The 26858-nt window shown below is 50.0% G+C and overlaps 4 protein-coding genes across 8 annotated transcripts; 3 read left to right on the top strand and 1 right to left on the bottom strand.

The window, feature by feature from the left end:
* The first annotated feature begins 1679 nt into the window (after positions 1 to 1679).
* On the top strand, positions 1680 to 5581 carry PIP4P1 (phosphatidylinositol-4,5-bisphosphate 4-phosphatase 1). 2 transcript variants are annotated; one of them, XM_003421573.4, is made up of 7 exons: positions 1680 to 1836; positions 2178 to 2368; positions 2737 to 2843; positions 3289 to 3394; positions 3575 to 3627; positions 3730 to 3820; positions 4737 to 5581. In XM_003421573.4, the coding sequence occupies exons 1-7, from the start codon at positions 1695 to 1697 to the stop codon at positions 4878 to 4880; spliced, it is 834 nt and encodes a 277-aa protein (XP_003421621.1). In that variant the 5' UTR covers positions 1680 to 1694; the 3' UTR covers positions 4881 to 5581. The 2 variants fall into 2 exon arrangements, with proteins under 2 accessions (XP_003421621.1, XP_003421622.1); XM_003421574.4 differs by having other exon boundaries at positions 1680 to 1857.
* Positions 5582 to 5671: 90 nt separating this feature from the next.
* APEX1 (apurinic/apyrimidinic endodeoxyribonuclease 1) lies at positions 5672 to 8228 on the bottom strand. Of its 2 annotated transcripts, none has more exons than XM_010600998.3 (5): positions 8159 to 8228; positions 7696 to 7821; positions 7294 to 7481; positions 6596 to 6788; positions 5672 to 6465 (listed from the first exon to the last, which is right to left on the bottom strand). In XM_010600998.3, the coding sequence occupies exons 2-5, from the start codon at positions 7751 to 7753 to the stop codon at positions 5948 to 5950; spliced, it is 957 nt and encodes a 318-aa protein (XP_010599300.2). In that variant the 5' UTR covers positions 7754 to 7821; positions 8159 to 8228; the 3' UTR covers positions 5672 to 5947. The 2 variants fall into 2 exon arrangements, with proteins under 2 accessions (XP_010599300.2, XP_003421623.2); XM_003421575.4 differs by having other exon boundaries at positions 8128 to 8227.
* OSGEP (O-sialoglycoprotein endopeptidase) lies at positions 7817 to 15000 on the top strand. 3 transcript variants are annotated; one of them, XM_010600999.3, is made up of 12 exons: positions 7817 to 8500; positions 8748 to 8870; positions 10385 to 10504; positions 10690 to 10865; positions 12472 to 12567; positions 12722 to 12771; positions 12915 to 12993; positions 13521 to 13586; positions 13701 to 13791; positions 14016 to 14091; positions 14190 to 14288; positions 14441 to 15000. In XM_010600999.3, exons 1-12 carry the CDS (start codon positions 8494 to 8496, stop codon positions 14478 to 14480), a joined length of 1023 nt encoding a protein of 340 aa, XP_010599301.1. In that variant the 5' UTR covers positions 7817 to 8493; the 3' UTR covers positions 14481 to 15000. The 3 variants fall into 3 exon arrangements, with proteins under 3 accessions (XP_010599301.1, XP_003421624.1, XP_023396426.1); XM_003421576.4 differs by having other exon boundaries at positions 8671 to 8870; positions 14441 to 14999; XM_023540658.2 differs by lacking the exon at positions 7817 to 8500 and adding an exon at positions 8555 to 8622.
* Positions 15001 to 19891: 4891 nt separating this feature from the next.
* Positions 19892 to 26006, top strand: KLHL33 (kelch like family member 33). The gene is made up of 4 exons (XM_064292264.1): positions 19892 to 21307; positions 23480 to 24404; positions 24531 to 24698; positions 24809 to 26006. The coding sequence occupies exons 1-4, from the start codon at positions 20566 to 20568 to the stop codon at positions 25359 to 25361; spliced, it is 2388 nt and encodes a 795-aa protein (XP_064148334.1). The 5' UTR covers positions 19892 to 20565; the 3' UTR covers positions 25362 to 26006.
* Positions 26007 to 26858: the final 852 nt, after the last annotated feature.

The following is a 26858-nucleotide window of genomic DNA, read 5'->3' as shown; positions in this document are numbered from 1 at the left end:
CTGAAACCTGTACCAATGATTGTTTAGAGGGACAATTCAAAATTTAAGATTGCAGTTACTAGCCAATCTGTGAAAAGGTGAAGCTTTCAATGGTTTTGCCGGTTTTGTAGTGTTAATATATACTGATGACTCTGTAATGTTCTTTGGACTGGGGCAGACATGGCTGTGGCAACATGCTTGTCTGTTTTCCCATTCTTGTTTATTCTGTAACTTTCCTTGGATTTGGGCCGACATGGCTGCGGCAGCACGCTTGTCCGTTTTCCCATTCTTGTGTATTCTGTAAGATTTCCTTGGACTCAGGCAGACATGGCTCTAGCAGCATGCTTGCCCGCTTCCCACTTTTGCGTTTTTGAATATATGCTGAATAAAACTTTCTTTTTGCTTTACTAAAGTCTGTGATTTTTTTTTACCCTACAACATGGCACAGTGGTTAAGCATTGGGCTGCTAACCGAAAGGTGGGTGGTTCAAACCCACCAGCCAGTCTGGGGAGGAAAGACCTCCAGGAAAGATTACAGCGTAAGAAATCCTATACAGCAGTTCTAGTCTGTCCTATACAGTCACTATGAGTTGGAATCAACTGGACCGGCTTATTAGCAGTATCAAGAGGAGGGCAAACCAGAGACAGGGCTAAAGACCCTCCCATCTGCCAAAGGAGATAACTAACATAGCTTGGATTCGATTGGTACAGTCAATACTTATGCATTTGTGCTAGGGTGGAGGGGTATCACAAAATTCAGTAAAAGGTGAGATTTTCTTTTAGAGGTGGAGACAGACGCTCAAGAAAATAATTTACAATTTAATCCTGGGGCGGTGGCGCAGGGGTGTGGTGCCTGCTAAGACAGGTTCCTGGAGAAGCCTGTCTTGTTCCAGACTGACTCCAGCAAGAGGCTGGAGGTGATAAATTTAATGTTTTAATCCATTTCCTCCTGCTCTATCTTTACTCTGATTTTTAAAAGATACTTATTTGGGTAGAGTGGCCACCTGTGGCCTAGCGCTCCTCCCTCTGCTGCTCAGAACCCCAAATTCCTGCAACCAGCAAAAGCTCCCGCACCTTTTATTGCCCGCCCCTTGAGCCGCTTAAGCCACGCCTCGCAGTTCTGGCGCTAAGTTCCGGCCAATAAAGTTGCCCTCCAAGGATAATAGAATGAGGGAAAGGCAGCCACGAGCCAATGACAGGCCACTTATAGCAGCAAGGCGGGGGGAGTCTTTTAGTGGTTTCTTTGGACCAATGACAAGCAGACTGCGCGACTTAGGCGTGTAACAGAGCCCGCCCAGCTTCCTGAAACACATGACGGGCGAGCAGAAGCAGCCTAACCCCACCTTCTGGCCTGGAGGTAGCGCGATGGCCCACACTTCCAATGACTCGTAGAACCTCTAGTCACGTGCAGTTTTTGCAGGCCCAGCGGCATCCGGCAGGTCATGTGACAGTTGACGTTAGCGCGTCGCTCCCCAATGGAAAAGAGGAGCTGTCTTCACAGAACCAGCAATTGGTTTATCCCCACTAATAATAGCCTGGCGGGGGCGGGGCATCCTGTCACGTGCTGCGGGACGGGGCGGGGCAGTCCACTGGTTGCGGGGTGAGCTGGGCGCGCGGCGCGCAGGCGCTCTGGGGACCCGGTAGCGGCGGCGGCGGCGGCGGCGGGGACAGCAGCGGCTCCATCCTTGGCCGGAGCGGGAGGCGGCGGTGGCGGCCATGGCGGCAGATGGAGAGCGTTCCCCGCTGCTCTCCGAGCCGATCGACGGTGGCGCCGGCGGCAACGGCCTAGTGGGGCCGGGCGGGAGTGGGGCTGGGCCCGGGGGAGGCCTGACCCCCACCGCACCACCGTACGGAGCCGGTAAACATGCCCCGCCCCAGGGTAAGCCCGAGAGGGTCCGAGGTGTTCCCGGGGGTGCTCTGATGGGCGGGGAGGGGCGGGGTCAAGGGCGGAGGCGGGACCCAAGCGGCAGGTGCCAGGCTGCTGCACCTGTGACGGGGTGGGACTTCTCACCGCCATCGTGAGCAGAGCCCAGAAACTGCAGGGGGTTCTCGGAAAGCAAAGGGAAGCGCGGAACATGGCAAGCGCGGTAGCTTGGTCAGAAAGATTAAGGTCCAGAAGGAATTCACAGGCCTCATGGACCATCAGTGGGAGTGTTTGCAAGTGATCCCAGCCCTCCTCTTTATCTGCTTCCTCCCCAGCATTTCCCCCGTTCCCGGAAGGGCACCCAGCCGTGTTGCCTGGGGAAGACCCACCCCCCTACTCACCCCTGACCAGCCCTGATAGCGGGAGTGCCCCCATGATCACCTGCCGAGTCTGCCAGTCCCTCATCAACGTGGAAGGCAAGATGCATCAGCATGTAGTCAAATGTGGCGTCTGCAATGAAGCCACTGTGAGTTCTCCGTATCTTCAAAATGGGCCCTGTTTCCTGATCCTCTTTTTGATTTCTTGATTCTAAACCCTGACTTTCAGGTGTTCCCAAGTGCTCTACATGAAACCCAAGTTTCAGTTCAAGAATCTCACACACTTATTTCCCCAGAGGCCACTCAACAAAGCTAATGTTTACCATTGCACACTTTTATACCTATTCTGGATATTAAACTTAGGTCTCATTTGCAAATATTATGATGTATGCCATTCTTTCACTTCTCCTTCCTGATGAGGGCCTTATCTCTGAGTTTTCCTCAAGGTGTTTTCAGAGGGAATTGGAAAAGGGCTGGGATTAGAGGTTTGCTTGCTGACATCCCCATTATTTTATAGCCTATCAAGAATGCACCCCCAGGGAAAAAATATGTTCGCTGCCCCTGTAACTGTCTGCTTATCTGCAAAGTGACTTCCCAGCGGATTGCCTGCCCTCGGCCCTATTGGTAAGAGGCATCAGGTGGGGAGGGGCTTAAGTGGGGAAAACTGGAAAGTCAAAGAAGGGTGAATGTTTATGGAGACTGTAAGTGTGTTGTAGTTTATTTAGGAGAAAACGTTAGGGGCTGTTGTGTCTCCCAGGGTTATAGCCATCTATCTCATGTCTCCATAAAAAGATTGGGAGGAAATGATGTCCTTTAGGAGAATGGAGAGCCTCGGACTGGGTGGATTGTCCTGAGGTGAAGAGAAGTGAAGACATGACTTCTAAGCAGTGTGTTTCTTCAAGGATTCTTTGTAGTGGAGATGAGGGATAGAGCCCCTCTATGGAGAAGCAGAGGAACTTGATAAGAGAGGCGGTGGGGGGGAGGGGGTAGCGGTGTGGAGGGGGGTGAAGGAGAGATTAAAATCCTTGGGATTAAAAAAGTTTTAAACATCGTCTTTTCTCATATACAGCAAAAGAATCATCAACCTGGGGCCTGTGCATCCAGGACCTCTGAGTCCAGAACCACAGCCAGTGGGTGTCAGGGTTATCTGTGGACATTGCAAGAATACTTTTCTGGTGAGGAGGGGCATTGGGGAGCCCAGGGGAAAAACTAGGAGTAATTATATTTCTCTCGAGTAATAATCTGAACCCTGAAAAAGTATGTTTCCCGCCCCCACCCCTTCCACCCAGGGTTCTCACTGAGGACGACCCTGCTTCTACCGTTAATCAGCTTCTCCTTTTTTTCTTTCTCCATAGTGGACAGAGTTCACAGACCGAACCTTGGCACGTTGCCCTCACTGCAGGAAAGTGTAAGTGATTGGGGAGTGGCATCATCGAGCTGGTAATCCAGTAACGTGGAGTAAAAACTACGAGAACATCACAAGCATCCACTCCTGTTTGCCTCCCCACAGGTCGTCTATTGGGCGCAGATATCCACGAAAGAGATGTATCTGCTGTTTCTTGCTTGGCTTGCTCTTGGCAATCACTGCCACTGGCCTTGCTGTGAGTAACCTTGACTCAGCCCCTTTCATTCTTCCTGTTTGCCTCTGTCTCAGCCTTATCTACATAGGCTGGGAGATTTGGGAAATACCTACCCTAAAGAAAAGTGAGGCACAGTGGTTAAGTGCTTGGCTGCCAACCGAAAGATTGGTGGTTTGGACCCACCAGCTGCTCCATGGCAGAAAGATGTGGCAATCAGCTTTCGTAAGAGATTACAGCCTTGGAACCCCTGTGGAGCAGCTCTGCTCTGTTCTGTAGGGTCGGCTATGAGTCGGAATTGACACAAGGGCAGTGGTCTTGGTTTTAAGAAAGGTGAAAGAAACTGAGGACTGTTTGCTTAGGTTTTCTTTTAAGGCATGGATGAGCTAATGTTGAAGGTAGCTAATCAACATTCTTCTTCATTACTGTAGGAATGAAAAATGGCCATTCTCTCTCTCTGCACAGGACAAGACAGTGAAGAAGGGGCTTAGATTAAGATCTGATATTAGGAAGCATGGAAACCCTGGTGGTGTAGTGGTTAAGCGCTAGGGCTGCTAACCAAAAGGTCAGCAGTTTGAATTACCAGCTGCTCCTTTGAAAACCTATGGGGCAGTTCTACTCCATCCTATAGGGTCACTATTAGTCGGAATCAACTCGACGGCAGCGGGTTTGGTTTTTTATTAGGAAGCCTGGCTCAGTTGTGAGACATTAAGAAAAACTGACAGGTGTCTGTCTGGGATGGTATGAATGTTTCTGCCTAGGGGAAGGAAACTGAGCAGCTTGGCCTTTAAAAAGGTCCCTGAAGGTTTTACAGATGGGTAGGGACTTGAGACAGAAGCTTGAGTCTGTGTCACTTCACTATTACTAGGGCTCCTGGGAAGTTATAAGAGATCAACACTAACCCCATCTTTTTTTCCTTCTTCCTCCTCACCTCTTTCAGTTTGGCACATGGAAGCATGCACGGCGATATGGAGGTATCTATGCAGCCTGGGCATGTGTCATCCTGCTGGCTGTGCTGTGTTTGGGCCGGGCCCTGTATTGGGCCTGTATGAAGGTCAGCCACCCTGCCCAGAACTTCTCCTGAGCCCCACCATGATACACAGACTGTGCCTGGCCCCTCCCTGGTGGGGACAGTGACACTACAAAGGGAGCTGGGATAAAGGGCTCCCTGGGCTTCCACAAGGGAAGCCAAGCAGCTGCCTTCCTTTTCCCAGGGGAGAGGTAGGAAGGAACCAGGCCCTCATTTAGGTTTGGAGGGGTAGGTAAGACCACTGATGGCCATCTGCTCTCCTCCAAGGGTTGCTGTGTTTAAGGGTGAAGTAGGCGCAGTGTTGCCCCTAAAGCTGGGCTCCAAAAGACGGTTCTAGCCTTGTGCTTCCTGTATGCCCCGAGAGCCATTCCTGTCCCTTACACATTCTAGGGCAGGGGTGGGTGGGGTAGCCCTGGGGGTTTCCCTCCCTCTTGTGCACCATTAGGACCTTGCTGCTGCTATTGCACTTCACCAGGGGCTGGCTCTGGCCTCAGTACCCTCAGTCTCCTCTCCCCACATTCCATGTCCTGTGGGGGTGGGGTCAGCCGCTGCTCTGTACAGAACCACGGGAACTGATGTATATATAACTATTTAATGTGGGGGTATGTTCCCCTAGTCCTGTATTTCCCTTTAATTCCTCCTTCCAACCTTCTTAACCCCAGTTGCAGTATCTATCTGGGCTGGGTAGGGTTGCTGCGTCTTGGGGGAGGTTAGGGATTCATCTATGCTTGTAAATAAATACGGTCATGACTCGACTCTTCTCCATTTGTTAACTTGCATGTATGAAGACAGGGAAAACAAGAATTTGTAGTCCCACCAAGAAACAGATAAAACACAAAGGCAGCAAGGCTGAAACTATGGCTTTTTATTTTCACAAGGACAGTTCAAAAGAAGTCATCAGTAGCTTTTATTTAATGTAAAAACAAACAAAAAAACCATGAAACAAAAATCTTGCGCTTAAAAGTTCAAGAAAGCTGAAATTTGTCACTAGAAGCCTGTTTGGAGGATTCATATAGTTTTAGAAGGCAAGTACAGCACAGGTTTCTTAAGAGGAAGTTTTGAAGAAGAAATGCTAGTTTAGGGGGCTCATTTTCCAGACTCAAAGCGATTTTTGGGAGGTCTCACAGTGCGAGGAGTAGGGTGATAGGACAGTGATCACTGCCTAAGGCCTTGGAACGGATCTTGCTGTCACACAATGCAGGTAACAGGGAGTGAGACAACAAAAAATAATCAAGGCGCCAGCCAACATTCTTGGATCGTGCATTCATCATGTAGGTCCAAAAGGTATAGGCATAGGCCGTGTCAGGGTAGAGGTGCCGGAAGCTGTCAGCCAGTGGCACAGCCTGCAACAATTCCCCAAAGCCTTGCCGCTCTTGCGGAGTAAAGCCAGCATTCTTTTTGTTTCCTTTGGGGTTGCGAAGGTCAATCTCTTCATGAGCCACGTTGAGGTCTCCACATAGCACAAGAGGCTTGCGTGAAGCCAGGCCCTTCAGGAATTTACGAAAGGCTTCATCCCAGCGCTGTCGGTAGTCTAGCCGCACCAGACCCCGGCCCGCATTAGGTACATAGACTGTTACCAGCACAAATGCATCAAATTCAGCTACGATCACCCGGCCTTCCTGATCATGTTCCTCCTCGCCTATAGAAAAGATGAAGGAGAATCAGAGAAAACTATAAAAGAAAATGAAGGAATAGAGTTGGGGCAGGAGGACAGTATTAGCAATTGGTTCAGAAGAGCTCAGGCATTAGGGATCAATACAGTGTCTCACCGATGCCATAAGAGACTTTGAGTGGGCACTGGCGGGAGAGTAGGCCCACACCACTGTACCCTTCCTTGTCTGAAGGAGCCAACCAGTACTGATGAGATAGTCCAGGCAGGTCTTGAAGTTCGGCTGGTAGTTTCTTCTCTGAGCATTTCGTTTCTTGGAGGCACAGAATATCTGGAGCTTCTTCCTTTACCCACTGGGAGTGAAGATGAGAAGGTCTTATCAACTCAGACATTTGTTTAATCTCCGTATGACAAGAGAAATTCACAGGAGAGGTTTGAGGTTTTGTGCATAAGGAGTTCAGCAGTCCAGCAAAACAGTATTTAAACAATTATAAAACAATGTTAAGTGTTCTAACAATGATAACTAAAGGAAGAAGGTGAGAAGAGGCTTATATGCGCAGTGGATAGCTAAGTAGTACTTATTGGAAGGAAAGATATATTGGAGATACAATGGAGAAAGTCCAATAAAGAGGTTTTTGAAACACTGGAAAAGAAATGACATGAATAGTGGCAGTGGAATTGAGGGAATGGCCGTTTAATAAAAATTACAACTAGCAAGTCTTTGTGAAGTTCCCATTGTACCTCTCCCACAAGGTAATTAGACAAGGAAAAACAAAAACTGCATCCGAGGGAACAAAAAGAGAAAAAAGGGATTAAACCCAAGATCAGTACAAGAGAATTTCACTTCCCCTTACTCACATCTAAACCTTTCTTCTTAATCCACGCTCGAAGCCCATCCACATTCCAGGAGCAGATTTTAAGTGTGGCGGATTTGCCACTAGGTGAGGTTTTCCGATCGGGGGGGTCCTCATATAGGGCTGGCCCCTCTCCTGCTGCCTCTTTGTCGGTTTTCTTTGCTGCCGTCTTACTCTTTTTGGCCTCTTGCTCTATAAAATTAATAATACATAGTGATAAAAGCTGGTGGTTTCCCACCCTTGACCCAAAGTTAACCGTATGCGCGAGAACCTACGACTTCGATCACATAAACCTTCAAAAAAAAAAAAAAAAATGGGCCGGTCCGTACTGCCTCCTTCCTTCATCGAGACAGTGGAAGCACCCCCACCGCAGCCTCCAGGAGAGGAGCTCGTTTTATTCTCCTACCGATCTTGGGCTCTTCCCAGTCTTCAGCCACAGTTCCCTTTTTCCCACGCTTCGGCATCCCTGCAAGGAATACCCTTAGGCACTTCTTCCACGTCGCCCACCGAAGCAAAATTTTTAGCGCGCTGCCTACGGATGCAAAGAAATCGTGAAACCAGCTAAGGCTAGCAACGGGGAGACTCCTCTCTCAGGCATCCCCATACCAGATGTCGCCTCTAACCGCATTATCTCTGAATCTTTTCCCTGCCTCGGTGCATCATAGGCCCTTCGGCCCCACACGCACTGGACAAGATTGTTTTACAGTGCCTTGGGCCCTCCTCCCGAGAGCTGCCCTCCGGCCAATCTAAGACCTTAATAATGGGCCCCGATTCAGCCTAGCTGGCCAGACCTCCAGAAAAATCCCTCTGTGGGCAGAACAGCACCCCCATAGCTGACCTGCTCGAGTCCCAGCCCGACTCCTCCTTACCCGGGCACAAAGAATGGAGCCCGTTGTGCCCCCACGTGGGTAACTGGCGTAGTCACGTGATCCTAGGTCCGCGGCGGGCGGCCGAGGAACGGCAGTGATTGGTCTGTCTGTCACCACGTGACGAAGCCCGGCCTTCCCTCTCGGCTCCGTTTCTCCCGGGGACTGAAGGCCCCAACCCACCATCCTGGGGCTGTTTATCTTTGTGCCAGATGCATAACTCATCCTGCGACCCTGACAGAAGATCCCGACGCTGTGCAAGAGGGAAAAACATCGGGGGAGAAGCTGAACTGCACCACGGGGAAAATACGGGGAGCGGATAGGAATGTAAGGGGCAGATGCCAGGTCAGTATGCCTGGCAGTTAGGAGGTCGGGTCCTTGAAGGGGCCTTCACAGGTCGCCGTGACGACGGGGGCGGTGCGCGCATCTCGAGCGTTCCAGTTGAGGGTTCTCTGGGGTCTGAGACGGTGCGTGTTGCTGTGTACCAGCCGCGGGCAAGTCCTCTTCCTTTCCAGCTCGGATTCTGCGGCTGAGCCCGGACTGGTGAGGCGCTCCACAGGTCACCAGGAGCCCTGCCGGCGTTTTCTTTCAGGCTCGACCATGCCGGCGGTGCTGGGTTTCGAAGGCAGCGCCAACAAGATTGGCGTGGGAATAGTGCGGGATGGCACGGTGTTGGCGAACCCGCGGCGGACTTACGTCACTCCGCCGGGCACAGGTAAATGACTAGCGGACTTGGAGTTTACAGCGCGCTTCACCGCACAGCATCACCTTCTGTCTTCCTAAACGTCAGTGAAGTGGGGTGCATTATTCCATTTTACAGCTTTTGATCCGAGGCTCACTGATACTACTTGACAGTGTTAAGGTCACAATTATGGTGGATAGAAGAGTCAGCAGGCACTTGGACATGGATCTTCAGGATTCGTTCAACTTCTGTTGAGCGCCTTTTCCTTGCCAAGCATTGGCTGGCTGCTGGATACAAAAATAGATGTCATGAGCTTGCTGTGGAGTCGGGCATATAGACACAGTCATACTGTAAATGGTATCAGAAATGCAATGAAAATATTCTAGAACCAGAAGGAGAGTGAGCGGTCAGAGTGGAAAGACTCCCAGCTTAGAACTTGCTGACTTTGTAATATTCGTGGTCACTGTCCATGTTCTTGGATTTCTTTACTTTTAAAATGGGGATAATAAGACCTGTCTCACTGATTCTTGAGAGTTAAGTGGAAGTACCAGATACATTACAACTTTTCATAAGTTTTATTTTTAAGCTGTTGTATCCTATTTAGCCTACCCTCCCCCAATACACCTGCACACTTAGGAGAGAGCAACTGACATGTGTGTACCTGAGAAACTATGTATATTTAGCATTCACTCTTCTAGGCACTTGGGCCCCAGGAATGCAGAAATAAATAAAATAGCCAATGCTTTGAGGCACTCAGAGTTAAATGGGAGAAACTTGTAATTATAATGCTATAATTGTTACATGTTAAGTGCTGTGTATAAACTGAAGGACTTCAATCTTCCTTTCCCACAGAACACCTGGTAGAATTCTTGTCAGAGATAGCTCAGCATTGTTCTCAGCTTTTGAAAGGGTTAAATAGGGTCACAAAGGAAGATCACCAAAGGGTATGGGGTAGGTATTAACTAGGATTGAGTCCGGAAGCTGTGTTGCTTATGAAGAAGGACATTTCTGAGAGCTGAACAGCCTGTATCCTAACCAAAAAACCAAACCCGTAGCCATCAAATCGATTCTGACTCATAGCGAACCTATAGGACAGAGTAGAACTGCCCCCATAGGGCTTCGAAGGCTGTAATCTTTACAGAAGCAGACCGCTCGCTGGGTGACTGGTGGGTTCAAATCACTGACCTCTCGCTTAGCAGCACTTTTAACCACTGTGCATCCAGAGCTCCTTAACAGCCTACATAACCTACTTAAACTTACTGCCGTTGAGTTGATTCCAACTCATGGCAACCCTATAGAACAGAGTAGAACTGCCCTGTAGTTTCCAAGGAGCGCCTGGCGGATTCGAACCAACGACCTTTTGGTTAGCAGCCATAGTACTTGACCACTGTGCCACCAGGGTTTGCCAGAAATTGTGAAAAGGAATATCTGAAAGCCTGGAAGACGGCATACTTCAGGAGAGAGGAACTCTTCCTACAATACTAAAACTTTTTTCTCTTCTACTTATCATTGCAATGAAAAACCTCTGACCTGTGACCATCTCCTAGGATTCCTCCCAGGTGACACTGCCCGGCACCACCGAGCCGTTATCCTGGATCTCCTGGAGGAGGCACTAACAGAGGCTGGATTGACCTCCCAGGATATTGATTGTGTTGCCTACACCAAAGGTATGGCTGGGAGCGTGGTCAACAATGGAGGAATAGGCCTAGAGCCTGGCTGGGTCAAAATAACCTACACCTCACCTCAGCCACCACCACCACTAACTTCTACCCCACCTCTCACATCCCTACTTTCGCCATCCCTATTTCTCCCAGTCTCTGTAGGATTCTAACGCCCATTTCTATCCCCCTAGGCCCTGGCATGGGTGCCCCACTGGCGTCTGTGGCTGTTGTTGCCCGTACTGTGGCCCAGCTGTGGAATAAGCCGTTGCTGGGTGTGAACCACTGTATTGGCCACATTGAGATGGGCCGCCTCATCACTGGAGCCACCAACCCAACTGTGCTGTATGTCAGTGGAGGAAATACTCAGGTATACAGAAAACTTCAGCCATATCTTTTTAATTTCTGAGATGCCATACCAGCAACTTATGTGTTGTGCATGGGTGGCAGGAACTGCAAGAACAAAGCTGGACTCATCTGAGCCTAAAATGTTGTCTAAATGATGTCTATCAGAGAACCCACAACAGAGTTTGTAGCATTGCAGACTTGGGCAGAGACAATCAGAGTATTCAGGAACTTTTATGTATGTAAAGATTAGGAATCTCCAGTTTAGAAAATTGAAAGACTGGTAAGGATTGAAGCCTTCGAAGTAATGGAAGGATTTTTTTATATTTTGAAGCTTATTTTTTTTCTATAAATCTTAACAATTAAAACTAAGGAGCACTACCTGATTTGTATTTTTATTTTTCATGGTAAATGTATAGAATTCATTATTCCAAGAGTGTCAAAATATAAAAATTTTAAAAAGTACTTTATAAATGGTAAAGGTCTTACATTCATAGGTGAAACTAGAGTTGTTTGGGGTATTTGCAAGACCTTTTGAAGATGGAGTCAGAGGACTCCAGTCCTCCTTTCCCACATAACACCTGACGGAGCTCTTGTCAAGGATAGTTGAGCATTGTCCTCAGCTTTTGAGAGGGTTATGTTGTAAAACTTCATTTTGTGAAATAATTATTAAAGATGAGGTACACATAGTCATGGAATTGATGTGAGAACTTCAGGAGGTAGAGGGTTAGGAGCTGGTTGGAGCTAGAAGGATGACATAAAAGGTTAGGGATTTGGGGAATAGACAGTAGCAGAGAACTACAAGGGTCAATGAGGACAATCAGAGAGGGAGTTTTCCCTTCTTCCCTTGTGAAACTTGCCTAGTCATAAAAAACAAGACAATTGGATAGAGAGGAGTGAGTAACAGAAGTAGAAAGACAGGATTTTTCTTTCCTCTTTTGTCACCAGCGTTTTGGCAGCTGAAACCCCTTGATGACAGAGTAAGATTTACATCAAAAAGGAAAGAAAGCCCCAGCAACTCCGATAAGGGAAAAGGACTGTTTATGGTCCCTGGGGAGCCCTCACTGTGGGAGGTGTGGAGCAGATGTGTCTGTCAGTGGGTGATAAATATTCCCTGTGCTAGAAGCTGGTCGCGTGTGAAGAACGGACATAAGTCAGTTGCCAGTGCTGAGTGGAGTGGGCCATTAGTCTAGCCCAACAGAGGATTTTGAGTTCTTCAGCTCTGCCTCTTCCCTTGTTTCCAGATACCACTGCCCTGTTAGTATAATCTAGAAGGGCACTTGTATTGTACCCTGCCTCTAAGCAGGAAAACCTGTTCCCTAGTCCACATTTTCAAATGGCGTCCTGGAAAATGTTTAAAAAAAAAAGTATATGAAGTGATGGTTTGCTTCTGAGTCAACCTGGAATACCTTCGGTAAGTTAGGAATCTTTTCTGGGAATCCTTGTATGTGGGCTGCTTCTCAGGTAAGAGCTACAGAAAATTACCCATTCAGGATTTGGGAAAATACTTGTTTTTTTATTTAGTATTGGAAAGTTTAGTGGCCATGTTGATCCTCTGCTGTGTTCTTCCCCAAAGCCAAATACTCCTCTTTACAGACTTGAGGTTTCATGGACATCCTCACCACCCTTAGGTGATTGCGTACTCAGAACATCGTTACCGCATCTTTGGGGAAACCATTGATATTGCAGTGGGTAATTGTCTGGATCGCTTTGCCCGAGTGCTGAAGGTGAGGCATTGGGGCTGCAGAGATCATAAGATGTGGATGACTTTCTGGGGAGCTGTGGAAATGGAGGGAGGAATGGGTAAATAAGTTCCTTATGGTTCCTGGATATCTGACCTCATCCTGTCATTCACTTCTTTCCCATTTTTCTCTCTGCCAGATTTCCAATGATCCAAGTCCAGGCTACAACATTGAACAGATGGCAAAGCGGTGAGGGGTCATAAAATAAAGGGAGGCTGACTGGTGGGGCTTAAGGGAGTTCCTTGTATATATATTATTGAGGATTGGGGGGGCTTCGGGGGGGCAGCCAGCTGACTCTAGGCTTAGTGCCTCATACACTCCCTCCCACATAGAGGCAAGAAGCTAGTTGAGCTGCCATACACTGTAAAGGGGATGGATGTCTCATTCTCAGGGATCCTGTCTTTCATTGAGGTAAGTGTGGGAGAGGTAATGAGATGGGGGCACTTTCATGTTTCCTTGATGAAACATACCTGTTTTGCTCACTGTCATATTTTCGGTATGTAGCATAGGGTTGGCTCATATCAGATGCTTAATAAATTCATTCAGCAAATAACTTACTGAGCAGCTTCTATGTGCCAAGCACTGTTCTAGGCAATAGAGATACAGCATGGGGCAAAATAAAAACCCTTGTCTACTTGGAGCAAAGACGATAAAGAAACAACAACTCAAAAAAAAAAAAAAAGAAAAAAATATAAAGCATGTCAGATATAACTACTGTGGAGAGATAAAGCAGGGTTAGGGGGTGTCAGGGCACGAATTAAAGAGATAATTATCGAATCTTGAATGAATGCTGCCTCTAGCTCAGTGCCATTGAAGGGCGAAATGTGGTATGAGATGTACTGTAACTTAAATTGTGGTGAAACAAGGTGGTCCATTGTACTAATTATTATTCTTATATAACCCCAACACCACTATTTTCTCACCTCTGTTAATTGCAGGATGCAGCACAACGAATGCTGGCCACAGGCGAGTGTACCCCTGAGGATCTATGTTTCTCCTTGCAGGTAATGGGGTAAAAAGCTGGGACAGAAGGTTGGGACTGGAGGAGTTTTTATATGATAGAGCAGAGCTGAGTTGGGATGGCCCCCTGATGTTTTCACAATATTTGTTCCTCATAGGAAACTGTGTTTGCAATGCTGGTAGAGATAACAGAGCGAGCCATGGCACACTGCGGCTCAGAGGAGGCCCTCATCGTGGGAGGTGTAGGATGTATGTGTTGTCAAACAATGTTTCTCTTTCCTGCTCTTGGGCATTGTGTAGCTTCCTCCTGCTACTGTAAATCTCTTAACTGCTTGGGGAAATCAGTAGTTTCATTTCTTGTAGGCCCCAAGCCCCTACTTCTTTTTTGTAAGTAAATACCCATGAGGTCTGTATCTAGGCCATGGAGAAGTCTCTAAAACTAAGCTAATGCTGTCCCCTAACTCTTCACGTAGGTAATATGAGGCTACAGGAGATGATGGAAACAATGTGTCAGGAACGTGGAGCCCGGCTTTTTGCCACAGATGAGAGGTAAGGCCCTTTCTCATGCTTGATTTAATTTTTTATTTTCCCATCACTGTGACTTTATACTATTAGATCCCGAATTTCCCATCTTTTTTCTTTCTCAGGTTCTGTATTGATAATGGAGCCATGATAGCCCAGGCTGGCTGGGAGATGTTCCAGGCTGGACACAGGACCCACCTCAGTGATTCTGGAGTCACACAAAGGTGAGGGATTCATCCCTTCAAGGGGGAGATAGGATTGTATCAGGGAGAATGCAAGGATCAGCAGGGAAGAGGGCCTAGGATCAAGAGGGCAGAAAAGAATGGAAGGTGCTAATGGGATAGCCCTTCACCAAAGTTTTCCTGTTCTTCCACAGGTATCGGACAGATGAAGTTGAAGTGACCTGGAGGGACTAACAAGATTGACAGAATCAGGGTAGATAGTGCCCTAAGTGGAGCTCAAGGGCCTTAATCTTTATTCTGATGTGGGGATCCTAGGAAGGCTCTGGACTCCTCTCTCCCTTCATGCAAACTCCAAGATGACTCAGCAATAAAGTATTTTTGGTTTTGTATGTTGGTAATTGGCTTGGGTTGTTCAGGACCAATACAGAGTTGGCACTGTGTAAATTCTTGTTGACGGGGTGAATGAGTAAGAAGGCAGGGGTCAGACAGAGTACAGCCCTGGTGGACTGCAGGTAGCCTTGGAGGCTGCTGCTCAAAAGACACGATTGAAGAGAAATTGTAGGTGATATTCTAACAATCCCTTAATAATAGTATTGTCATAACATTGTTAGTATCAGGGCTTGTGCTAAGTGCTTTACATTCATTGTGTCGTTTAAATTTTTTGTGAAGTAGATACTCAGGAGTTCCCTCAAAATAGCCTGAAGCCAGGTCTCATTTATCGCTGAGGAGTAAAAGGGCCTGTCTTCTCCACTACAGACTTCGTCTGAGTCCTTTGATAATCAAAGGATACCGTATTATTCATTAATAGATATGAGAGATGGGGAGAATTGGGGGGGGGTGGGGAGTGCTACCTGTTTGTAACTTTTCGTGTGACTGATGAATGCCTCTTTCTCCTTTTGTCACCTATACCCTCGCCCCTTGGGGAGGGAGAGACCCCTTGGAGATAGCTATAACAGGGTACTGGGTGCAAAAGTCAGGCCATAAGTGGAGAGAGGGAGGGGAGACAGTATGTTCATTCTCCATGCCTTCTTCTCACCATGAGGTCCCCAGAGATACTGGCCTCAGCAAGGATCCAGTGGCCACAGGGAAGAAGATGGAAGACATACCAGAGAGATTGCCCTTTGTAGCATGCCACCATAGAACCGTATTTTTCAAGAAGATACTTCCTATACGAAAGAACAGACATATGAAATAGGGTTTTGAGAAGGCATCCTTTCAGCCAGCGAGGATCATTACCCCCCTCTACTCAGTTGAAGGTCGCCTTGAGGCAAAATTAGCAATAGGTTTGCCCAGTTTAGTATACGTGGCTTGGGTTAGACTGGGAAGAATAAGGGAGTTTTGTAAATTAGGCAGCCCAGAGACTGACAGGACTGTGAGTGGTTTTATGGTCAACTTGCAAATGAATATACAGAATCAGAAGTCAAGGGGTCTTTTCTGAAGAGGTTTGTGTTAACAAGGTGCCTTGCTCCAAGGGAAGGTGATATTCTAAGGCATTCATCCTTTTAATAACATTTCTCAGTCAGCTTTCTACTGTCTAACTTTGTTACCCAAGCCAGTGGCTTGTCGGCTGGGATCTGTGGGGAAGAGTACCCCCAGCACGTAGTTGATAAAAGAAAGGCTTAGAAAGAAGATAATTTGGGCCTGGAATACCATGGATGACAAAAGAAAGGAAGAATGTGAGTGGAAGGGAAGGAGTAACTGCTATTCCACCTCCTCACTCTCCTTGTTCCATCCTAACTCTCCTCAGTCTCCTGGTTTCCTTTCCCACTAGCGTCTTCCCAAAAGAGTTCTGGCCAAACAGTTATCCTTTTCCTTCTTGCCTCCAACTGCAAAGTACTCCTTCCCATCCCAGAGGGGTGAATCTCAAGACTGTGGAGCAAGAAGCAGGGAGTCTTTCTTTTAGTATGTGGGTTGCCATGAGTCTGAGTTGACTGGACAGCAACTGGAAAATAAAAGTGTTCCCCCATGACCTCTTCTAGTGTTCATCCCACAGGTTCTCAGAGTAAGTCCTTCCCACCGAATAGCTGAGATTGTAGTCTCTCCCGACAAAGCCCTCTAATTTCAGCTCTCTTCTAGGTGGGTCCCCTCAGCTCTTGGTCCCTGGGAATCTGCTTCACTAGCTCCTTCCCCCACTTTTAGCCTGGCTTTCTCAGGTGGCAGCTGCTTTTATGCATGCATGCACACACCATCCCTTGTCACCCCAAGTTTCAGTTTGGCCCCCCTCCCCGTTCTGTGCAGATCTCACTACCATCTCTTCAGTGTCCTCATCCTCACCTGTATCCCCCCAATCCCCTTCCCCACTGTCTGTCTTAGACTCCCACTCCATGCTGGCCAGCGCCAGGCCCAGAAGGATGGTCACAATCAACTACACCCACCACCTGCAACTCATTTTCCAGATCCACGTTTAACAGCTGCACCCCGTGTTCCTAGGAGAGCCGGACACAGGAGTAGGAGGTCATAGAGTCAGTATTTATCTGCAGATTGGTGCCTTTATCAGATTTTTAAATGACTTCCTGGGCTGAAGTCACAGAGGACAGAGGGTTGGGCAGGGTTGTCAAGAAAATAAGCAGACTTGAAAAGAAGGGATTCGAAGGAGGAGGGGATGAGTATTACCCAGAGCAGGTCTGAGAGGGTCTCCCCACAGCTCACAGCATGCATAGCTACGGCAGCATTGGTGAAGGCAAAAATGATTCCTAGGGAACCAAAGAACTCCAGACCCAAGCTGTATGAGATGAGGAAGTACATGCTGCCTGAGAGGAGTGAAAAGAGGAGCTGCTGTGTGGTCAGCAGTTCCGGACAGGACTGGGAGTCCCTGGAGATAATCAGATCCAGACAGGCTCACTGGCTTTGACTTTGTCATAGCTGGGGATGGCCGAAGTAGGCCAGCAATGGTGGTGATTGAGGCTGAGAGCAGGATAATGAGCCACATGAGACCTGGAGTGGGGATGTGAGTGGGGGCTCCTTTAATTCATTTAGGCCCATCCCCCACCCCTTCCCTACTGCCTAGGAGAGCCCTGAACACACACCTGTGAGGGTCTGAGCGGTCAGTGATCCAAGGCATCTTCGAATAGAGGTTGACGGCCCAGGTGTTGAGCATGCAGCAGGGTGCATCTGGGGAGCAGGGTGGGAAAGGAGCAGCAATGGTCTTCACTGGGAACCCGTTTTCCCCCTTCGCCACCTTCTGAATCTACTCCTCTGAAGTTCTGCCTTGCTTGCCTGCGTCCCCAACCTTTGGGAACCCTGAGCTCTAGTTATCATGACTTCCATGACCCAGCCAAAGCCAGTGCGCTGGGGCCTTGCCTGGCCTTGCCCCTGAATTCTCTGGATCATCTTCCCTGGAGTGCAGCTCCGTCAAGCTGCTCTATCCCCTGGCTAAGCAGATGCCGAGACCACTCCCCAGCCAATGAGTTAGTAGCTGATGGGCCTGGAGGTCTGATGCAGGGAAGGCAGTCCTAGGGCTTTAATGGCGGGGGTGGGGGGGGGGTGGCGGTAGGGGGTGACCCAGGACAGCAAGTTTTATCCATCCTTTGGAGACTTACTGCCCGGCATGATTCTAACCATGATGGAGCTGTGAAGGGCATCCTGAGACTGGCGACTGCAGCAGAGCTGTCTGGGACCACGGAGTTGGCATAGAATTCATGATGAGGGCCACTCTCCTTGTCCTTGTAGGTGTGGGGGGGGGGCAGCCAGGGCTTCTTGATGGGGTTCCTCCTCCACCTGGTGGGGGCTTAAGGTGCTGATTGCATTGGCTTGATGCAGGGAGTCCATGACAGGTGTCTGAACAGTCTGGGCAGGGGAAGAGGGTACAGAGGCTCGTCATGTTCCCCCCTTTTGCCAGACAGGACAACCTCTGGTGAAAAATGAACATTTCCTGGGCTGGTCATCTCAGCCGCAGGCTTGCTTTCTCCATCTGACCATTTTGAGGAGCATGCCCAGGGTACCTCTCACCCATGGAACTGGATCTCGGGTGGGCTGGGGTATCCAGGCGGCAACGGGGCACTAGAGGAATCTCTGGAAACCAGAGGGGTGTTGTGCCGGGCAACCCACTTTCCCACCCCTCTCCTACACAAGTCCCTCCCCTCTCACCTGAATTGTATGGAACGGTCATGCCTGGATCCCCTGTAAGTCGCCTTGTCCCCTCAATCTATCCAGCCTGGACCATTGTTTTTGTAAACCAGGGAGTTCACCCCCTACAGCCCATGGCCTGCCCTACCTCCTTGACAGAAGGGAGGGGAAGGGCATCTCTGCCTCCTGCTCCCCAAATCTCTGTCTTAAGAAGACACACTGAACTGCAGCACAGAGTGATTGCCCTGCTTTAGGGGCTTCAGCTGATGATTCCATCTTGGGATGCAGAAGGGCATATTGATCCAGCCGAGGATGTAGCTATTGGCACCCCTCCACAAACAGTCCAAATACTTGTGCACTCTCCGCCCATCTAATCCAAGATTCCACTCCCGTTAGCAGCAGGTATCTACCCTGTATTCCACTAGGGAGCCAAGGTAAAGGTTAGACTCCCCAAGACTCTTCCGAAGACACAGGGTTGGATCTCCCTGTCAGAAGCCCTGAGCTGGGGATGGGACACCTAGGGGTTCGTAACCCAGATACCTGTCCCTGCACCTCCTTGGCCTAGCCCTTTATCTCTCCGCCCTCTACAGACACGACCTGGCTATGTTTGCACTTAACAGCGGTATTGTTCACTCCAGCGTCCCAGCTTTATCTTCCGTAGAAGAGTCCAGGACTGACCCAAAACACAGGCTTCACTCTCCTGGTCCTGCGTCCCTGCCAATCCCAAGGTCCAGCCTTTCTTAACCTTCCCCCTCTAGCAGAGGCGTAGCCAGGGTAACAGTACCCAAGGGCAGTCTCTAAATTGCACCCCCTCCCTATTTCAAAATGAATAGATGTTGATAGAGGCCATGCCTCGGCAGAAAAGCCATCCCCCACCTGTCCAGCTGCCTCAGTCAGATGCTTTTCTATTTGTGGTGCCTCAGAATGTCATTCTGCACCTTGACTGGCCCCCTTGGATTTGGGGGGGGGGGCAAGTGCACTCCTCTAACCCATTTACTCTCCACCTCTGCACCCCTGTCCAAACATCTAACACCTGTGGTTTAGATAACTGTACCATATTGGGTCTCTGTGAGTGGGAATCAATTTGAAGGCAACAGGTTTGGTTTTTTGGTTTGGTACCTTATCAGCTCAAAAATACAAGTCAAGCTCCTTAGTCTTTTACGTAACACATTATGGCACTACATGAAAAATGCAATTGTACCTTCCTTGCTTTCATTGATGAAAACTGGTCTATGATGTGCTCAAAGTAATTTTTGTCAATTTGTTCTTGCTCTACGCTCAGCAGGATCACACAGTCTGTGTTGAGGCATACCCCCCCCCCTTGCTGTTGAGTAGATTCAGACACATAGCGACTCTGTAGGACCGAGTAGAACTGCCCTATAGGGTTTCCAAGCTGGTAGATTCAAACGCTGACCTTCTGGTTAACATCCAAGCTCTTAACCACTGGGCCACCAGGGCTCCCCTTGACCCACAGTGGCTCTCAAATAGAAAGTACTGTATTAGTTTAACTTACTGACTGATCTCTCACAGCTGGCGATGGAAATTGCAATGGTGAATGGAAACTGCTCAGTGCTCCTCTACTCCCACCTTCAAGTGGCACTCTGGGCACGTTCCATTCCTGCTATGGCTTAGGTAAGCCTCTGCCCTCCAGTACCCTCCCATGATCAGTACTTCTGGCTTGGGTCACCACTCATCCCTGCATCCTCCTTGGCTTCTGAATTTGCCTTGCATAGCACCCCGTGGTGACCTACAGGTGGAAGGCGAGGTCATTCTGGGACGGGAACCAGGGATTGGGTGTCAGTTCCGGCACCGGAATCCCAGGCCCTAGCCAGCCAGCGCTGGCTATAATTAGCAGGATGGGGCCCTGGACCCAGATGCGGAGCGAATTCCCTCTGCCACGCGGCCCCAAGCTGAGCGGGCGCACAAGTGAGAGGGTGACGGGGAACATTTGTCCCTCGGGAGGTGACTGGTGGGATGCTGACAAGACCTGTGGATACGGTTCCGAGTAGTGGATCTTTATACACGCTGCTTGCATGCTTCCCTGCACCTCGTGAAACCCATAGCTGTGCCCCGATCGCCCAGCTGCTGGAGCCCGGGATGTCGCCTTGGGAGGATGGGTAGGGGGGGTTAGCAGTTGGAGGGACGGACATTTCGCAGGGCTGGAGGCAAGGGTTCCTCTGGCCTCTCTGGGTCCAGCTCTGACCTCCTCCTTTCTTGCCTTTGCTCACCTGCCTGAATCCACCCAGTCAGGGCCATGAGCGTCCCGGGCACCGCGCATGGTTCCTCGGACCCGAGGCACGCCTCCCTTCTGGTTCAGGAGGACGACGTTGGCCTCCCTTTGACCACCCCGAGAGTCTCCTCCTGGCCTCCCTCCCCGGACAAGGATCCCAGCTTGCCCCCCTTTCCTCTGGAAGAGGCCAGCCCCAGGTCCCTAGCCCCGGGGAAGCTTCCCTCTCCAGCCTTGCCCCTAGAGGAAGAGGATGAGGACGATGAAGACGCTGAGCAGCCAGAGGGGCTGCGCAGCGAGGAGCACCCGAGCCAGTTCTTCGCCGAAGCTCAGCGGCTGCGGGAGCAGAGGTTGTTGTTGGACGAAGAGGTGTCGGTTGGGGGGCGAGTGTACGGAGTGCACCGCGTGATCTTGGCCGCAGTCAGCAGCCTCTTCCGAGGCAGGCTGCAGGGCGGCGGAGGTCCACAGCCCCCTCTCAGTCTCGACGTGGCCCCCAGGGGCTGGGAGGCAGTGCTGACCTTTGCTTATGATGGGGTGCTGGGCCCGGTCCCGCTGCGGGATGTGGTGGCCGCAGCCGAGGCCCTGGGAGCGCCCCGGGTAAAGGCTGTGGCCCAGCAGAGACGCGAGGGGACTGGAAGCACCCGGGAAGATGAAAGGAAGTCCAGCCAGGCAGAGGAGCTGAGGGAGAACTTGCGCTGTATAGAGCTCCTATACCAAGAGGGCGTCGGGTGTGACCTGGAGCTGGAGGCGGGAGGCTGCCGGCTGAGGGGTGAGGGCCTGTGGGGCATTACATTGCTGCAGGTGCATATGCTACCGGAATGGTGTGTGCAAACAGCAGGTGGTTTGATCCACACTGTAGTGGTTTTGATCCTTGCTGCAGTCAGAATCTCCCTGGGGTGGCTTTTGGTGCCTCTCCTGACCAACTGAGAGTGGGGCATGCGCAGTTGAGTTGTTTTCCTCGGCGCGCTGACGTATTTAAACTGACCCTTCCCCCCACCGCCCCCCTCTGGCAACAAGGATTTCCCAGCCAGCTGATTGGAGCTAAGGGTACAATCCTAGGCAGCGCAACAAGCAGAAAGTGATTGACTGAAATAGGGATTAACCAGAGGCGTTTCTTGGCATCCGCTATTCAGGACACAGGAAAAGTCAGTGAAACACAGTGGAAAAACTCATAGTGTATCCTTTCAGCCATGTGTGCTCAACGCCAGAGCAGACTTGTGGGTCCTGCAGCTAATGAGCCGGGTGTGGTATTCTTTTGCCAGAATCTTAAGGCTCCCAGGCATGGCACCAGGAAAGCTAAGTGTCATTCAGCTAAACCCAAAAAACCGAACCCCTTGCTATGGAGTCAAACCCAACTCATAGCATAGTGACCTTATAGGACAGAGTAGAACTGCCTCATAGGGTTTCCAAGGAGCGGCTGGTGGATTAGTACTTCGGAGCTTTTGGTTAGCACCCTAGCTCTTAACCACGGTGCCACCAGGGCAAGCTGAGTGTTATTCAGATTCTACCAACATTTAGCGAAGTACTGTGTGCCAGGAATTTTACACATGCCACTGCCGTTAATTCTCACTGAAAGCCAGTGCGATAGGTACTATTATCCCTAGGTGCAGGTAAGCCCCATTAAACTCAGAGATGTTAACTAGTGAGACCCAGATACAAGCCCACATCCACTAGCCCTGTCTGCTTCCACTAGACCATGCATTACCTCTTATAGTGCTGTACTAACCCAAAACACACTGCCGTCCAGTCAATTCCGACTTGTAGTGACCCTATAGGACAGAGTAGAACTGCCGCGTAGAGTTTCCAAGGAGCGCCCGGGGGATTTGAACTGCTGACCTGTTGGTTAGCAGCTATAGCTCTTAACCGCTACACCACCAGGGTTTCCTGCTGTACTAAAGACACATGGAAAATGGAGCCAGAATATAGACACATAAAGCTTTAAAGTTACAAGGAACTAGTTTAGAGATTATATAGTTCAGCTCTTACACTATCCAGCCACTCCTTGAAAACCATATGGTGCAGTTCTACTTACACTATACTGATAAAGAAATTAGACTTCAAGATGTGCCCAAAGCCACCTAGCTGCTACTCATTGGAGGACTTGGAGTGCTTCTGGGACTCCCAGAAGGAAAAGAATCCCTAAAGTGTTTGTTATCCTTTCTGACAGCACTAGATGGAATTTAAAATTCTGTAACTATAGAATTCTCCCTAGCATTTGAAATATAAACATACTCCACTGCTTTCATTTCCTTAAGAAACATTCCAACTAATTGGTAGGAACCTGTCCCTTAAAAATCCTCACGGATAATGATGAGTAAGATGAGGTACAAGTGGTGTGAGCGCTTTCACAATTGTCACTGCACTATAGGTTGATTGATGACATGGAAGTGAGATGGCTTAAACTGCTTCTATGAATGCAGATTTTCTCCGACAACATACATTTGGAAACTGTCATTGATGTTTACTGCTTGGGAAGCACCTGGCCACTATTTACTGCTTAAAAAGTGCGTGGAAAGCCATATCAACATCACCCGCCCTTTGAGAGACACAGACATGTCACAATTGGTCAAGACCAGACCAGACCCATTGCCGTCAAGTCAATTCCGACTCATAGCGACCCTATAGGATAGAGTAGAACTGCCCCATAGAGTTTGCAAGGAGCACCTGCTGGATTTGAACTGCCAACCTTTTGGTTAGCAGCCGTAGCTGTTAACCACTACGCCACCAGGGTTTCCTCTGAAGTGGACCTACTCAATCAGGATCTCTGGGGGTGGGTCCCCAAATCAGCATTTTAACAAGGACACTGTGCTTTTCTGTTGCATGCTACACTTTGGCCTGTAGCCTTGGGTGATTGGCTGCCCAATTAGGGTTGTGGAATCAGAATGGTTTCTAGCAGCCTTGTAACACTGTGTTCCCCTCTGCTTCTTCTCCCCTCCTGCAGTGCACCGAGCAGCCCTTGCCTGTGGCAGTGAGTTCTTTGGGGCCATGCTCCTGAGTGGGATGAAGGAATCCCAGGGCACAGAGGTGTCTCTGCGCACCATCTCTGCCCACGACCTGCAGCTCCTCGTCTCTTTTGCCTACTCTGGGGTTGTACAGGCAAGGTGGCCAGGACTGCTGAGAGCCGCCCAGGCTGCTCTACAATACCAGAGCTCTTCCTGCCTAGCTCTGTGCCAGAGAGCCTTGGCACAGGGCCTCAGCCCTGCCCGTTGCCTGGCCCTGTTCCCCAGGGCAGAAGCCCCTGGGTTGGAGAGGCTCTGGAGCAAAGCCCGTCACTACCTCCTCACCCACCTGCCTGCTGTGACTTTGTGCCCCACTTTCCCTTCTTTGCCAGCTGCCTGCCTGGCTGAGCTCCTAGATAGCGATGAACTTCATGTGCAGGAGGAGTTCGAGGCTTTTGTGGCTGCACGGTGTTGGCTAGCTGCCAACCCTGAGACCCAGGAGTCAGAGGCCAAGGCCCTGCTGCGATGTGTCCGCTTTGGCCGCATGTCCACCAGGGAGCTGCGGAGGGTGCGGGCAGCTGGGCTACCCCCGTTCCTGCCCCTAGACCTGCTGTACCAGCTGATGGTGGAGGCTGAGGTTCCAGGTCAGGAAAGGCGGAGGGAGCCTGACCGGGCACTGGTGGTGATTGGTGGGGATGGGCTCCAACCAGACATGGCCATAAGACAGCCCTCCCGAGGAGTGTGGTGGGCCCGGGCCTTCCGCTGTGGCATGGGGCTAGTGCGAACTGTGGAGTGGGGGCAGTTGCCCACCCTGCCGGCCCCTGGGCGCTTCCGCCATGGGGCTACGAGCATGTCAGGAAGTGAACTCTATGTGTGCGGAGGACAAGACTTCTACAGCCACTCCAGCACCCTGGCTTCAACTCTCAGGTAGGCGCCCCTGAGAGTGGGTAGCATGTGGCAGGCCCTGAGGTGGGCAGGTGAGGGAAATGGCTGACCCAGCCAACTGCAGGCTCCCAGAATCACTCATCTAATCTCTTGTCCCACTGTGTTCAGATGGGATCCCAGTCAAGAAGACTGGGAGGAGAAGGCGCCTTTGTGCCAGGCACGTAGCCTTTTCCCTCTGGTGGCTCTGGATGGCCAACTTTATGCCCTGGGTGGGCGAAACAATGGCATTGCCCTCAACTCTGTGGAGACCTATAACCCCGAGCTCAATGTCTGGAGGTGAGCAGGGAAGGGCATGTTTCTGAAGCATTAGGGATAGACTAGGGAAGTTAGAATGGAAGGAGAGTTGAAAATGATAGCTGACTGATCTGCATCCTGTTCTCCCTTAGGCCAGCACCTGCGCTTCCAGCATCATGCTTTGCCCATGCAGCTGCTGTTTTGGAGGGCCGATTGTATGTGAGCGGTGGCTGTGGCGAAACTGGTCGATTCCTGGCCTCGTTGCTGCACTATGACCCCAAACTTGAGAATCCAGGAACATTTCTGAACCCTATGGGGGTACCTCGGGCTGGCCACGTCATGGCTGCTCTGGGTGGGCGGTTGTATGTAGCAGGTGGGCTGGGTGAGACTGGGGACTTGCTGAGCCTCGAGGCCTATGAACCAAGGACTGATAGCTGGACTCACCTTGTACCTCTGCCCTCCCCCCATGTGGGGGCTGCAGGTGCTGTGCTGCAGGGGGAGCTACTGGTTCTGGGGGGCTACAGCCACCGTACCTATGCTGTCTCCCACCTTATTCACGCCTACAGTCCTGGTCTGGGGAGATGGCTCTGCCTGGGAGCTCTGCCGAGGCCTCGAGCTGAGATGCCTGCCTGCATCCTGACACTGCCCACTGTGCAACACATAGCGTTGGGTCCCACCCTGCACCAAACCAAACCTGCTGGGTGAAGGGGAAGCAGTAGTGTGTGGAGGTAGAAAGGAAGGGATAAAGAACATCCTGAAAAGAGGGCAGAGACTAGGGGGGTAGAGGAAGAGAGGCTTCACTCGTGATATATATTTTTTTATTCTCACTTGGTAAGAATTTAGGGCTCATGAATTGCTTTTATATATATGATCTCCACTGAGGAAAAGGTGGTTCCAGAACTCCTGGAGAACAGGTGGAAGGGAATGGGAGGCAGCTAAATATCTGGATAAGAGGGGACCCAGGAGCAACTATACCCAGGTTTACGGACCCTGATGCAATTCTTGGAGGAAAATGTATCTGGCTGGGTGGATAGTCCAGAAGCTCCAGTAACCCAAGGGAGTTATAGGGGCCACGAAAAAACAATCAGAAAAATAATTTTTACCCATAGATCAAGGAGAAAAATGTGAAAAGGCTATCCATGAAAGAGTCTGAGAAGAGTTGAAGGAAGGACTGTAAATTGTTCAGCCCTTCCCTCTTCTAGCACATGCTTCTTTCTACTCTCCAGTCCCTGGGATGCCTAAGCCCTCTTAACAATATTCTTTCTCAGGTAACTGCCTAGTCTCCTTAGCGTTTCCCCAGCCTGGTCCCCACAGGCTTCCCCAAGACCCCCTGTTTTCAGGCAGAAGTTCCTGTGTGGACCTGGGTAAAGAAAACAGGCCTGAGATGCCTGAGGGCCCTCCAGCATGATGAGAATGAAGTGCTGTATGTGGGGAAGATGAGAAGGGCAGAGGTGAAGGATGGAGGTGCCACAGTGGGAAAGGGATACTAGGTTGAGGGGATGGGGTAGAAGAAGTCAGAAGCCTGTCTGGCTTTTTTCTTTCCCTTTGGGATGAACTGAGGGATCAGGAGTGAAAACAAGACTATTGCGGTGTGAGGTCCTGTCATGGATTGAATTATGTCCCCTTGAAAATGTGTGTATCGATTTGGCTGGGCCATGATTTCCAGGATTGTGTGGTTGTCCTCCATTTTGTGATTGCAATTTTATGTTAAAGATGATTAGGGTGGGATTTACCCAGGTCACATTCCTGATCCAACATAAAGGGAATTTCCCTGGGGTGTGGCCTGCACTACCTTTTATCTCTCAAGAGATAAAAAGGAAAGGGAAGCAAGCAGAGTTGGGGACCTCATACCACCAGGAGAGCAGCACTTGGAGCATAGCAAGTCCTTTGGACCCAGGGTTCCTACATAGAGAAGCTCTTAGTCCAGGGGAAGATTAACAAGAAGGACCTTCCTCCAGAGCTGACACAGAAAGAAAGCCTTCCCCTGGAGCTGACGCCCTAAATTTGAACTTGTAGCCTACTAGACAGTATTTTGGTATTTGTTACAGCAGCACTAGATGACTAAGACAGGTCCCAAGTTTTGAACGTGATGGAAGAGAGAGGAATTGGAAGCAGAAAATATGATCCAACATAGTAGTTCAACCCCCCCCCACCCCCCCACCCCCGCCTTCAGCCCTTTCCCCTGGATTTTCTTTAACCCAT

Source organism: Loxodonta africana, chromosome 10, assembly GCF_030014295.1.
Source record: "Loxodonta africana isolate mLoxAfr1 chromosome 10, mLoxAfr1.hap2, whole genome shotgun sequence".
In the NCBI taxonomy this organism is placed as follows: Eukaryota; Metazoa; Chordata; class Mammalia; order Proboscidea; family Elephantidae; genus Loxodonta; species Loxodonta africana.
Note: the sequence above shows the minus strand (reverse complement) of the source record. Positions and strands in the feature narration are given on the sequence as shown.

Excerpts from the sequence above, each read along its gene's own strand:
- PIP4P1 (XM_003421574.4), top strand. The coding sequence starts at position 1,695 with ATGGCGGCAGATGGAGAGCGTTCCCCGCTGCTCTCCGAGCCGATCGAC. Across the intron at positions 1,858-2,177 it reads TAAACATGCCCCGCCCCAGG|CATTTCCCCCGTTCCCGGAA; the intron begins GTAAGCCCGAGA and ends CTTCCTCCCCAG. Across the intron at positions 3,821-4,736 it reads TCACTGCCACTGGCCTTGCT|TTTGGCACATGGAAGCATGC; the intron begins GTGAGTAACCTT and ends CACCTCTTTCAG.
- APEX1 (XM_010600998.3), bottom strand. The coding sequence starts at position 7,753 with ATGCCGAAGCGTGGGAAAAAGGGAACTGTGGCTGAAGACTGGGAAGAG. Across the intron at positions 7,482-7,695 it reads CTGGGAAGAGCCCAAGATCG|AGCAAGAGGCCAAAAAGAGT; the intron begins GTAGGAGAATAA and ends TTAATTTTATAG. Across the intron at positions 6,789-7,293 it reads TTAAGAAGAAAGGTTTAGAT|TGGGTAAAGGAAGAAGCTCC; the intron begins GTGAGTAAGGGG and ends CTTCACTCCCAG.
- OSGEP (XM_010600999.3), top strand. Across the intron at positions 10,866-12,471 it reads TCAGTGGAGGAAATACTCAG|GTGATTGCGTACTCAGAACA; the intron begins GTATACAGAAAA and ends CACCACCCTTAG. Across the intron at positions 12,568-12,721 it reads GCTTTGCCCGAGTGCTGAAG|ATTTCCAATGATCCAAGTCC; the intron begins GTGAGGCATTGG and ends TCTCTCTGCCAG.
- KLHL33 (XM_064292264.1), top strand. The coding sequence starts at position 20,566 with ATGAGCGTCCCGGGCACCGCGCATGGTTCCTCGGACCCGAGGCACGCC. Across the intron at positions 24,405-24,530 it reads ACCCTGGCTTCAACTCTCAG|ATGGGATCCCAGTCAAGAAG; the intron begins GTAGGCGCCCCT and ends CACTGTGTTCAG. Across the intron at positions 24,699-24,808 it reads CCCGAGCTCAATGTCTGGAG|GCCAGCACCTGCGCTTCCAG; the intron begins GTGAGCAGGGAA and ends GTTCTCCCTTAG.